Below are 13241 nucleotides of genomic sequence, written 5' to 3' on the forward strand. Positions count from 1 at the left end.
CCTTCTTTTCACTACATCTGTGTCTTTGGGGTAAATACCCAGGAGTGCAATTGCTGGGTCATAGGGTAGCTCTATTTTTAATTTTTTTGAGGCACTTCCACCCTGTTTTCCAAAGGGGCTGTACCAACTTGCATTCCCACCAACAGTGTAAGAGGGTTCCCCTTTCTCCACAACCTCTCCAGCATTTGTTGTTTGTCACAAAATTGACAAAAATGTCAATTTTTGCCATTCTAACTTGTGTAAGGTGGTATATCAATGTGGTTTTGATTTGGATTTCCCTGATGGCTAATGATGATGAACATTTTTTCATGTATCTGTTAGCCATTTGTATGTCTTCTTCGGAGAAGTGTCTGTTCATGTCTTCTGCCCATTTTTTGATTTGACTTGATTATTTGTTATTTATTTTCATTTTTTTTCCTCATTTAAAATCCAAATCACTTGTTACTGTTTCATATTAATGTGAATGGCCACTCAGTTGCTTTTATGCAACTTTGCTTTTGCAGCATGGAAACAAGTATCTTCTGTTTGTTAGTTTCCTTAATCCCGTGTCCTTTGTGGAAGCACTCTATAAGGGTTGTGTGTTTATTTATCTTCTCTAATTGAAATTGAAGTAGCAGCTATAAGTTTCCATATGACTATTGCCTTTTAAAAATTAATTTACATAGCATAAAACTTGTCTCTTTAACAGGAAATGGAAAGGTCAGTAGTTGCACAGCTGCCGAAGGTAGTTTCACATCTCTCACTGGACTTCTAGAAGTTGAACCCCTGCACTTTACTTGTGTGTCCACTAGTGATGGCACCAGAATAGAAAGGGATGATGCAAGTACGTTTACTGGTATATACCTTCTTTTGTTATTCACTCTTTCTATCATACATTTTATGCAGAAGTAAAATCAAAGTGATTTTTAAGTACTTAAATATCAGTTTATATTATATGTAAGTTCCTTTGGTGTCATGTTAAATAGAAACTTATTAATAGGGGGGAAAAAGCACAAGCAGTTCATAGTTTTTTTTCTACCTTCTAAAACACTGTCTTAAATCCATTTGTTTTTATGTGTGTACATTTTTAGAAGCCCTTTAATTTGGAAAATATCAGACATAACAAAAGTAAAGGGAAAAGTATGATAGACTACATTTCCTTAAGCCTCAGCTCTCCTCAACTGTTGGCCAGTCTTATGTGTAGTTTTGGCATCATAATGTTATTTCTTGCATTTAAAGCTCACAGAATATTTAAAGCTCACAGTATACAATATCTTTGAGAAGGTTGAGAAGAGTGAAGAGGGAATATTATTTTTCTAGATATTTTAAAGTACCTTCAGATATATGAATCAATATTTGAAAGTGTTGAATATGTCATGTTATTGGTGTTTTAAATGAATCAATGGGAACTCTTGTTTTTTTATATACCTTCTTTTCTGTGTTTTTTTTTCCCTTCACATCATAGGATCAGTATTTATACTTCTGTCTTGGTGCAAATAATTGAAATTTTTATAATTAAAAACATTGGATATGGTTTTATCTTTATCTTACAGTCACAGAAGAGTTTGAATATTGTCTTGAATGAATTCAGCTGTTGATGGTTTTGTGTTTTGTGGATTTCTTTTTGTTTTCATCAGCAGTGTAACAAAGTAAAAACAGTTTGCTTGAGAAGCTACAAAAAATTTAATCTTAAGGGATTTTTTGTTTTTTTTTTTAAGATTTTATCTATTTGACGGAGAGAGAGAGAGCAAAAGCAGGGGGAGCAGCAGGGAGAGGGAGAAGCAGGCTCCCCGCTCAGCAGGGAGCCCAATGTGGGGGTCGATCCCAGGACCCTGGGATCATGATCTGAGCCGAAGGCAGACGCTTAACCATCTGAGCCATCCAGGTGCCCCTTAAGAAGGGTTTTAAAAGGAAATTACCAGTTCTTCAAGTGCCTTCTTAAATTCAGAATTATCTTATGTCTTCTAATTGTGGAAGTAACCACTAAGTGAAATCTTTGGCTTATGTAATTTACATGAGACTTTTCAATTAAAATCTAATCTTTCTCTTTTATAGGGATGCCAAAAGGATGAAATTTTGTGTTTGTTTTCTTGGATTGTTATAGTCACTTTGTAGAGACATACATGTACACTGGAATAGAAAAATACATGACAGGATATTGAATTTTCAGAGAACTCTTTTTGTTATAAATCACACTCTTTCTTGGAACTGTTTTGAAATTAAGGGTCTAAAATTCGTGTGTTTGAATAAGTAATGCTTTTAGAAGGTATGAAATTTTATAACAGATGTAAGAGTAGGTTTGAAAAAGAGAAGTATTCCTTCACACTCCCTTTCCTCTCCTATAAAGCAAGCAATGGAACCAGTATCTTTTTTTTTTTTTAAGATTTTATTTATTTCTTTTTTGAGAGAGAGTGAGAGAGAGCACATGAAAGGGAGGGGGGAAGGGTCAGAGGGAGAAGCAGACTCCCCGCTGAGCCGGGAGCCCGATGCGGACTCGATCCAGGGACTCCAGGATCATGACCTGAGCCGAAGGCAGTCGCTTAACCAACTGAGCCACCCAGGCGCCCCTGCAACGAGTTTCTTTAATTTCCAGAGATAGTAGTGTGCCTATACAAGCAATCATATCTGTATTTCGCCCATAAATAAAACCACCACCAGCAGAGGGATTTTTATTAAATGTTAGGGCAAAGTCTTGGCTAGTGGTCATAAGTTGCTTAGAGGTGACTACAGTCTCTCAACTTCTTACTTACTTTTTTGAAACATGTTAATTGTGAAATATGATGCTCTTATGAAAAAATGCAGAAAACAATTGTATAACCAGCAATTTATGACAAACTGTCCATGTGACCACCAAATCAAAAAATAATATATCCAGCACTCTAAAAGGTATCTTCATGTCCCCTTCCACTTACTTTTCTCTCGCTCTCTAAAAGGTAAACACTGTCCTAACTTTTAGAGTAGTCATTTCTTGGTTTTTGTTTGTTTCATTGTATAATCACTTAATTATGCATTTCTGATCGCTGGTTGAATAAAGCCTTTATAATATAAATTTGCTTTTATGTTTTTTTGATCTGCCTTCTGTTCAGCGTTATTATTGTTAAAGTCATTTGTATCAGGGCATGCAGTTACTTGGTTCTTTTTCATTGCTATTTAAGATTCTCTTGTCTGCATAAAACAAAATTTATGTGTCTACTATTGATTAGCGTACTACTGATTGCTCTTTGGGTTATTCCATTGTGATGCTTTTAGTGCTACTGGATATACTATTTTCTTGGATATGAATGTACAAGTTGATTTGCTGTTTCATAGGTTTTCCATATATTCAACTTTAGGAAGTAACATTACAGAAATGTACTTCTTAATTTCCAAATGTATGAGGATTTCCTAGTTATCTTGCTGTTGACTTTTATTTAAATTGCTATAGGGTCAAAAATTACTCTCTCAGTCTTGTACACTGTGTTGGGAATTGTAGAGGATCAGTTTTTATAAATATTCCATGAATACATGACAATAATGTTTACTCTGTACTTGTTGGTGAAGTGTACTCTGTCCGTTTAGGCAAATTTGCTAATTGTGTCGCTCAAATTCTCTGTCTTTATTAACTCCTTGGTTTCTTTTAGTTCATAAGATCAGTATGTTAAATTCTTGTTGCAGCACCTGTGGAGGTGACTATTTGAGTTTCATCAGTCTCTATTTTATGTATTCTGAAACTACCATACAAGTTTAGAATGCTTGTATCTTTCTTGTGAATTAATCTTCCATCATTAGGAATTATCTCTTTATCTCTGCTAGCTGTTTTTCCTAAAATTACTGTGTTTAATATTTATATACTTTCCATCATTTTTTGGTTACTATTTGTATGATAAACATGTTTCCTTCTTTTTACTTTGAACTTACTCTTTCATAAGCAGCTTGTAGTTGCCTTTTTTTAAAAAAAAATATTTATGTATTTGACAGAGAGAGAGTGGGAGCAGGAACACAAGCAAGGGGAGTGGGAGAGGGAGAAGTGGGCTTCCCATGGAGTAGGGAGCCCGATGCGGGGCTTGATCCCAAGATCCTGGGATCCTGACCTGAGCCAAAGGCAGACACTTAAGGACTGAGTCACCCAGGCGCCCCTGTAGTTGCTTTTTTTTTTATTCCAGTCTAATACTTTGTGTTTCAGTTGGAGTATTTATTTACATTTAATGTAATTACTAATGTATCTGTATTTAAATCTGCTATGTTTTTAATATACAAGTATTAGATTTCTCCTTTTGCTAGTTACATGTTTTTCTCTTTCCTTCTTTTGGGTTTTTATATTTTTATTGAGCTATTTTTCTACTTTTTACTATTTTTAGCAGTTATCCCAGAGATCATAATATACACATACCCTTGATACTCAGAAGTCCAACTGCTTTTTGTACTATACAGTGCAAATATCTAGAACAGTTGTCACCTTCCTGATTTAGATGGTGTTGTGATTTTATACCTTAATTTTATGTGTATTTTATTCCCAAATACATTATGATAGTTTTTTATATTCAGTATTCATTTGGATTTGTCTTATAATTCCATTTCATCCTATCTTTTCCTTTCTTTGCTTTTGAACTGAAATCAAGTATGATTTTCTTTGTTTGAAAAATATTCTGTAAGATCTCTTTTTGTTCTTGTCTACTGATGATGAATAAGCTTAGCTTTTTGGGGGAAATTTTCAAAATTATTAAAATAATTAGATGAACAAACCACACAGTCATTATCCAGATTCCAATATTATTGATGTTTTTCACATTTCTTTTAACTCTTCTTCTTTGTTGAAGTATTTTAAAAGGAATCCTAGATATTATATCTTTTTTCCTTTATATATATATAAAAAACATATAACCTTAAACAATGTGGATATTCTCTATAATAACTGATGCCATTGCCATTTTTTATCGTAATATAAACTATAATTAATCCAGATGCATTTTTATCATAACCAAATAAATTAGCATAATCAATTCCATGTTATGGTCTGTTTCTCATCATAATTAAATTTATCTATCATAACAATACATTTTACATTTGGCTTATTAGATTTAGAGGTGTCCTCTTCATTCTTGAAGTATGTTTTGACATAGAATTCTAGCTATTATTTCTCTTAGTGATTTAAAGATTATCTTTTAAATTACACTGTGTTTGTTAGACCTTACCTGTTGGTCTTATAATTCCTCTTTTAAGGTCACTGTAAGTTCTCAAGCTGTTTTTGAGATTCATTCATATTGTCTTCTCCTTTCCCCTGCTGCCCCTTTTTTAATATTAAAGGTTTTATTCATTCATTCATTCATTCATTCATTCGTCGGAGAGAGAGAGAGTGCACAAGCAGGGGAAGTGGCAGAGGGAGAAGGAGAGGGAGAAGCAGGCTTCCTGCTGAGCAGGAGCCCAATGTGGGACTCCATCCCAGGACCCTGAGATCATGACCTGAGCCAAAGGCAGACGCTTAACTGACTGAGCCACCCAGGCATCCCTCCCCCACCCCTTTTTTTAGCATTTTTCTATGATGTTGCTATATGCTGTTTCATTTGTATTTATCCTGCTCAGGATTCATAAGGCTTCTTGAATCCTTACTTAATACCTTCTACCGGGCGCCTGGGTGGCTCAGTTGGTTAAGCGACTGCCTTCGACTCAGGTCATGATCCTGGAGTCCCGGGATCGAGTCCCGCATCGGGCTTCCTGCTCGGCAGGGAGTCTGCTTCGTCCTCTGACCCTATCCCCTCTCATGTGTTCTCTCTCTCTCATTCTCTCTCTCTCAAATAAATAAATAAAATCTTTAAAAAAAAAAAAATACCTTCTATCAGCTTTAGAAATATCTCAGCCATTAACTGTGCAAATATTGTTTCTGGCTTGTTTTCTATCTTCACTCTTTTTGTATTTTTAATTTCATGTGTGTTTAAGGTATATAATTTATTGGTTTGATGCATTTATGTATTATAGAATGATTACCACCATAGCAATTCCAAGTGTGTTACACCTTATCAGTATAAATGATATAATTCTCAGTTTTTTAATCTCTCCTTTTACTATGTATGGGTATTTTTTTCTAATTCATCTTAGTTTACTAATTCTATCTTTTATGTAATTATTTATGGGGGGAAAAAGCACCCTTCTTACACTCTACTGCAGTGTTACCTCTGTTAGAAATTATGTCTCTGCTGTTGGCGTGGGTCTGTTTTTTTCCATTGTTCAATTTGTCTAGCCTTATGCCAGTACCTAATTGTCTCAATTATTATAACTTTATATTAAGCCTTGAAATCTGATAGTATACATTTGCCAGGGTTTTATTTTTTCTTCCTTCTTTTTTGGTAGATTTTAAAAATTGATTTAAAGCTTGTTGTGTAGTCATTATCAGTGTAATTCCAGAATATTTCCATTACTCCACAAAGAGATTTCATAGTCATTAGCAGTCACTCCCAGTTTCCCTTTCCCCGCCATCACCTATCACTAATCTGTGTTGTTATTCTATGGATTTGCCTACCCCATACATTTGATATAAATGTGGAATCATATAGTTGTGGCCCTTTTGTCTGGCTTCTTTCACTTAATATGTTTTCATATTTCATCCATTTAGCATGTATCAGTACGTCATTTCTTTTTATGACTAAATAGTATTCCATTGTATGGATGTACCACTTTTAAAACAACTTGTATATACCTCCTTTTGTTTATCTGCTGAGAAGTTAGCAGGCATTTGGGTTGTTACTTCTTTTTGTCTGTTAAGAAAAATACTGCCATGCAGCATATTTGTTTTCAGTTCTTGAGTATATACTTAGAAGTGGAATCCACCATTTTTCTTTTAGTTTTTCTTAAAGCTTCTATGTCTTTTTTATTTCCATTTTTCTCCAGTTTTATTGAGATATAATTGACATATAATTTTGAGCAAGTTTAAGGTATACAGTGTATTGGTTTGATATATTTATATATTATAAAATGACTACCACCATAGTATTAGCTAATACCTCTGTCCTGTCATGTAATTACCAGTTCTTTTTCTGTGGAGAAAACATTTAAGACTACTCTTAGCAACTTTCAGGTGTATAATACAGCATTATTAATTATCAGGATGCTGTACATTAGATCTCTGTATTTCCATTTAAATTTTTGAATCAGCTTGACAATTTATACACCAGAAAGCTTATTATTATTATTATTTAGAATTTGAATATAAATCAGTTCAGGAAAATTGACATCTGACTATTAAGCCTTTTATGGGGCACCTGGGTGGCTCAGTCGTTAAGCATCTGCCTTCAGCTCAGGTCATGATGCCAGGGTCCTGGGATCGAGCCCCGCATCGGGCTCCCTGCTCAGCAGGAAGCCGGCTTCTCCCTCTCCCACTCCCCCTGCTTGTGTTCCTTCTCTCGCTGCCTGTCTCTGTCAAATAAATAAATAAAATAAAATAAAAATAGTAAGCCTTTTACTTCATTAACATGGTATATTTAGTATATTTAGGTCTTCAGTTACTCCATGAGATGTTTTTTAGTTTCCACTGTTGATGTTTTGCACATCTCTTTTAGATTAATCCCTAGCTATGGGATTTTTTTAATGCTATTATAAGTGATATTTTTCTGAATTTTATTTCCATTTTTTTTGGTTGCTGGTGTATAGAAATATAACTGATTTGTGCATATTAATCTCCTATGTGGGGATACTGCTATATTAGCTTACTAATTCTTACAGTTTGTAGATTCTTAAGGACTTTTTATGGACACAGTCATGGCATCTGTTAAGAGTTTTACTTTAGTGTTTTCCTAATCATTATAAAATTTAGTTCTTTTTCTTGCTCTTTTGTGCTTTCTAGGGCTTCCTGCATGATACTGAAAAAAAATGGTGGTCATAGTCATTTTTATTTTGTTCTCATCTCCATTATTTTTATATCTGGTTTTTGAGGCCCCTAGTGTAAAAATAAAAAAGATACTGAAAACTCAGACTGGGCAAAAGATTTTTAAAATTTGTTGTAGTAAGATGACTTATTTCTTTTGGATTGAGTGTTTTTGGTGACTTAATTCATTTTCCCATAAGTATTATTCAAGCATTGGATTTTAAAGTGAGTAAAGGGCTAAACTCCACATGGTTAATATTGAAAATTACTTTAATGACCCAAAAAGTACAAGTATAATATCAGTGCTTCAGTAAGTCTAATAATTACCCCTCTAGAGTTGGAATTAATAGCTGTTTCTTTGGTGGACCATTTGATGAAGCGGAGGTATTTCATTTTGGGGCACAGAGCTTATGAGAGTTATGATTGCCCTTTCTTTGACCATACTTGTGTAGTTGGATTCTTGAAAGTTAAGTGAAGTGTAGTATGGCTGTTCTGTAATAAGTGTGTGGGTTTTGTTTTTTTTTTTAAGTTGACACTTCCAATTGTAAGAGGCTATGTACAGTTTCATTTATTGCTATCTTGTTGATTAGAGCTTAATTTTTTTTAATAGTTTTTTTTAAATCCTGGCACAGTACAGCATTGTTAGATGTTAAAATAGGCTGTCAGATACCTGGGTGTTGTTTCCCGCCCACCTTTTCAGGTATTTATGAGCAAATGCTTTCCCTCAGCTTTAGATTCATTACCTGTAAAATGGGATAACAGTAGTACCTACCTGTGTGCCATTGCCAAGATGAAATGAGTTGATGTAAGTTCCGTGCTTAGCGCTGTGCCCTCCCATTGGCTTTGGTTTCCCATAGTCCTTGGTTCCAACTCTAGTTCTGCCACTGTGAGCTCTACAGGAACTTCTCTGAGCCATTAACTAAGAAACAGAGCAGAGTATCTGCTTTTCAGGGTTGTTCATCTGTTGGATATGTAATTAATTAAGACAGCGTCACATGGTAATGCACACTAAACATTTGCTACTATTGTAGCGGTTATCCTTCCCCAATGTAACTTTCTAGTAAAGACCTGTTATAATATCAGTGTTAATGCTGTTATTAAATTTGACCTTTACTTCTTATTTTGTGGTGACCTGTTTCATTAAGTTGTGAAATTAAGCTTTTACTTAGATTTTTCTAAAATGTTTTCCACAAATACTGGTAAATATTTAATGGGGAAAGAGTGATTTTTATATGGATATTTGAGTAACATTGAAAAGGAAAGTCAAAGAAATTATTCAACTTATAGAAATTTCATACAGTCTTCAAGGATGATAATTTTTGGGGTGCCTGGGTGGCTCAGTTATTAAGCATCTGCCTTCGGCTCAGGTTGTGATCCCAGTGTCCTGGGATGGAGCCCCACATTGGGCTCCCTGCTCAGCGGGAAGCCTGCTTCTCCCTCTCCACTCCCCCAGCTTGTGTTCCCTCTCTCCCGGTCTCTCTCTCTGTCAAATAAATAAGTAAAATCTTGAGGGGAAGAAAAAAAAAAGGATGATAATGTTCATGACTAAGCAGTATGTGCCAGAATTGACATAGGTCAAATCAGACCTATTTCTCTCCGTATTAGAGTTCTGGGGAGCATTTGGTAGGAAACAATTGCTTTACATACTCTCTGTGGGCCAGACTCCGTCTAGGCTATGCTTTGAAATGAGGAAATATAAAGTATCATCAGATTTTTAAAATGATGTTCATATAATTGAAGGTGTTTTTGAGCTTTTGAGGGGAGGGAGAGGAGGTATTGCCAAAGGAAAACTTAGTAAAGCAAATTTCAGTTTATTTGTTATGCTCAAATTGTATAATAAGATTACTCTCATTTTGTGTTTTTATTTTAACCATATTAAATGAAATTTTTTATATGCTGAAAATATTTTTAAGCTCAAAACCATACTAATTTTTCTTTGATTTGGAAGTAGTTCCCAGATTCCTTAAACTTGAATACTGTTATTATCAATCAGTATGCTTTTACCATTAAGATTTTTCTACTGATACTCTATAGATTCTTACCTTTTAAAATGAAACTGGAATCTTAATGTCAAAATAGTGTACTTGGAATATGTTTCTATGAACCTTTTCCTCATCCCTTTTCTCCCCCCTTGTCTTATGCCAGTGAGTTCCTTCGGGGTTACTCCTGCAGTAGGTGGACTGTCATCGGGGACAGTTGGGGAAGCTTCGACAGCCCTGAGTTCAGCAGCCCAGGTAGCTTTGCAGTCTCTCTCTCATGCAATGGCGTCAGCCGAGCAACAGCTGCAGGTGCTGCAAGAGAAACAGCAGCAGCTTTTGAAGCTTCAGCAACAGGTTGGAGACTCTTTGGCTCTTTGTTCATGCTGTCTCTAAACTTCAAAAGCTGAAAAAGTACTGTAAAAATGACCATTATTTTCATAAAGGAAAGTAGGTTGACCGATCTGAGCTAATCAGTTTCTACAAAAATGGAGGTAACGTCTTTGCGATATATCTAAATTTTAAAAAATAAATAAATTTTATTTGATAAATATCTGAGGGAATATAATTGATATTTTGCAGGGGCAGTCTCTGAGTAAAATCCATTCTGTTTCAACACTATTGGTCAAACGTTAGAGTTACCAGTTAGGATTTTTACGGATTGGAGATCCTGAAACGTTTTAGAGATGAATTGAATTCACATGGATTAAAATTTAGTAATAATGGCAGATGCTTTGGCGATTTCATTGTAGTCTAAATGCAGTCTGTGTGATTGTAGGTGACATTATATTAGGTTAGGCACCATGAGAATCTACCTCCTCCTGTTAATATTTTGCTTTGAGGAGAATTTTGTTTCCTTATTTACATTTATTTGTTCTTCTTCGTTTCCACCTTTGCTTTGTGGAAGTCCTTGTTCCCCAAAACACAGGAAATTATATATCAGATATTTAATGAAGTTAATATAGAGAAGAAATACTCAATTCATGTTGAGTCCATTTTTTAATCTAATTTCACTTTTCTTTCACTAAGATCTAGTTCATCAGACCATGTTTATCTCCGTAAGCTCTTTTCCTGGGTAGTACTCCCCACAGTTTGCGTAGGCAGGACTGGTCTATATGTTGTGACTTTTACTTGTTTTGCAGAAAGCCAAGCTGGAAGCCAAGTTACATCAGACGACAGCTGCAGCAGCTGCTGCCGCATCGGCAGCCTCCGCAGTAGGTCCTGTTCACAACTCCGTGCCTTCCAACCCAGCGGCGGCCCCCGGCTTCTTCATCCACCCATCTGATGTTATTCCACCCACTCCAAAAACAACACCACTGTTTATGACTCCACCACTCACCCCGCCCAATGAAGCAGTTTCTGTTGTGATTAATGCAGAGCTTGCACAGCTTTTCCCCGGCTCAGTTATTGATCCCCCAACAGTCAATCTTGCTGCACATAACAAAAATTCCAACAAGTCCAGAATGGTAAATTATTATATTTTAAGTAGGTGTTCGCTTAGACATTTAAAAATATTTTGATGTATATGCTAACCTGAGAAGGCAAACTTTTCTTATACCAACTTGAAACATCAAATTAGATTGTTTAAAGTATTACAGAATATACATCAGGAAATGAGACTTGTTAGTTTAATATTATGGCTATTAGCTTGTATAGAGCAAGAGTAGTATCAATATAGAGTTATACTTTTTTCTTTTCTAGAATCCACTTGGTTCTGGTCTAGCTCTCGCAATTTCTCATGCTTCACATTTTCTTCAACCTCCACCCCACCAGTCCATTATTATAGAGCGAATGCATTCAGGTAATCTTCAACTTTCTTAAAATATTTTTTTTTGCCTCGTCTGTCAGCCCTTTGAGTCTTAATAATTTTCTGTAGTTTGATTTTACTTTGCAAATAAATCCTATCTGTTCCTGGGTAAGTACATTTTACCAAGAATAAGCACTATATGAGGCTTATCTCTGTGCTCACCATGTTGAATGCAGGAGTGCTGCTGGGTAGGGTGGCAGTTTTATCCAGACCCTGAATCTGACCTGTATGTGAATCTTGCCTGTTGAACTGTGATGGACATAAGTATCTACTTCCATTGTAGCTGCTCAGTTATCATGACACTGGAAATTACAGTTCAGTATCCTAAGACCAGCACTCTGGTGTTGAAACCGTTTCCCAAAAATAGCAGATAGAATTACTGCTGATCTTAGTAACTGTGAGTAAGATTAATAACACTCCATGGTCTCGATAATTCAAATTTTACCCAAGTTTGTAGTCATACTTCTGTGCTAGTGACCTGTGACTGGGATAGGTGCTTTCAATGAGAGCACGTTTACATAGTAAACTATGGGCAATTTTAACCTTATAATCCCGCCAAACTGTTAGTTCTTGGCTTGAGCTGCAGCAGAATTCAACAGAATCCTTCTGTGTTTTATAGCAGAGAATAATATGAATGTAATGCATACTGTGTCACCTTTCATCATATGAATAGTTGAACCATATTTGCTTTATTGCACTGGGCTGTTTCTTCTTTGGAAAAGAGAGTTTTTAAAAAAATAATAAAATAAAATTCTTCCTGATGTTTTCTATTCAACTAATCCTTCACTGGTATCGCCATTAGTGTCTGTAACATTTAGAATTGACTTGTTGATGTGCAGTGTTATGAAATGTGAGCAGTTGTTTACATTGCAGTTTGCTTTTTATCAATGGAATTGACTGTAGATTATAGAATTATGTTGTTTTTTAATGGTTTCTCTGTTTAGGAAAGTATTGGTAACTACCTTTTTCTACTTAACTAGCTCCATTGAAAATAGCATGGGTTCTAGTAGTTTAGTTGGGTCCCTTCACTGTACAGTGCCGCTCTTAAGTTTATTAAGTCCTCCTCACCCCAATCTGGTAAAGAAGAAAAATAATTCTATTATTAATGATTCTGTCTACTGTTTGACTAATCGGTCTTATTCCGAAATGTGTATGAGATGAGAGATGCAAATCTGCTCTTTTTCCATTCCTCTCAGATCATTTTTACCTTTCATGAGTGTGAGCATCTCAACCATGCTGAGTGTGATTCTAGTGCTTACACAAAGAGGCATACTGGGGCCACACTTTATTTTTGTTTTTTTAATTTTGATAGGCTTGCTTTTTAATATTTTACAATATATTATAAATATCTATCCCTGTAAGTAACATATACTCAACAAAATTATTTTAAAAGGCTGCTTTGTGTATTCTGTAATATAAATGTATCATAACGTATTTAACAAACCTCTATTGTACATTTAATTCGTGTTTTATTTTGCTATGAATATATATTTCTACATCCATTCCCATATCTGGTTTATTTTTTTTTAAGGTTTTATTTATTTGACAGAGAGAAGGACAGCCAAAGAGGGAACACAAGCAGGGGCAGTGGGAGAGGGAGGAGCAGGCTTCCCGCGGAGCAGGGAGCCTGATGCGGGGCTCGATC

At 35.3% G+C, this 13241-nt stretch overlaps 1 protein-coding gene across 3 annotated transcripts; it reads left to right on the forward strand.

Moving 5' to 3' along the window:
• The first annotated feature begins 318 nt into the window (after positions 1-318).
• LOC145718968 (dual E2 ubiquitin-conjugating enzyme/E3 ubiquitin-protein ligase BIRC6-like) lies at positions 319-12604 on the forward strand. Of its 3 annotated transcripts, none has more exons than XM_081810477.1 (4): positions 319-823; positions 9959-10047; positions 10932-11255; positions 11491-12604. In XM_081810477.1, coding segments are annotated over exons 1-4 (534 nt in total). In that variant the 5' UTR covers positions 319-822; the 3' UTR covers positions 11611-12604. The 3 variants fall into 3 exon arrangements, with proteins under 3 accessions (XP_081666603.1, XP_081666604.1, XP_081666601.1); XM_081810478.1 differs by having other exon boundaries at positions 325-835; positions 9959-10146; XM_081810475.1 differs by having other exon boundaries at positions 325-823; positions 9959-10146.
• Positions 12605-13241: the final 637 nt, after the last annotated feature.

The sequence above is a fragment of the Leptonychotes weddellii genome, unplaced genomic scaffold, assembly GCF_054177405.1.
Source record: "Leptonychotes weddellii isolate Sample4059 unplaced genomic scaffold, ASM5417740v2 HiC_scaffold_2673, whole genome shotgun sequence".
Classification (NCBI taxonomy): domain Eukaryota; kingdom Metazoa; phylum Chordata; class Mammalia; order Carnivora; family Phocidae; genus Leptonychotes; species Leptonychotes weddellii.

Excerpts from the sequence above, each read along its gene's own strand:
- LOC145718968 (XM_081810475.1), top strand. Across the intron at positions 10,147-10,931 it reads TTTTGAAGCTTCAGCAACAG|AAAGCCAAGCTGGAAGCCAA; the intron begins GTTGGAGACTCT and ends CTTGTTTTGCAG. Across the intron at positions 11,256-11,490 it reads ATTCCAACAAGTCCAGAATG|AATCCACTTGGTTCTGGTCT; the intron begins GTAAATTATTAT and ends TTTCTTTTCTAG.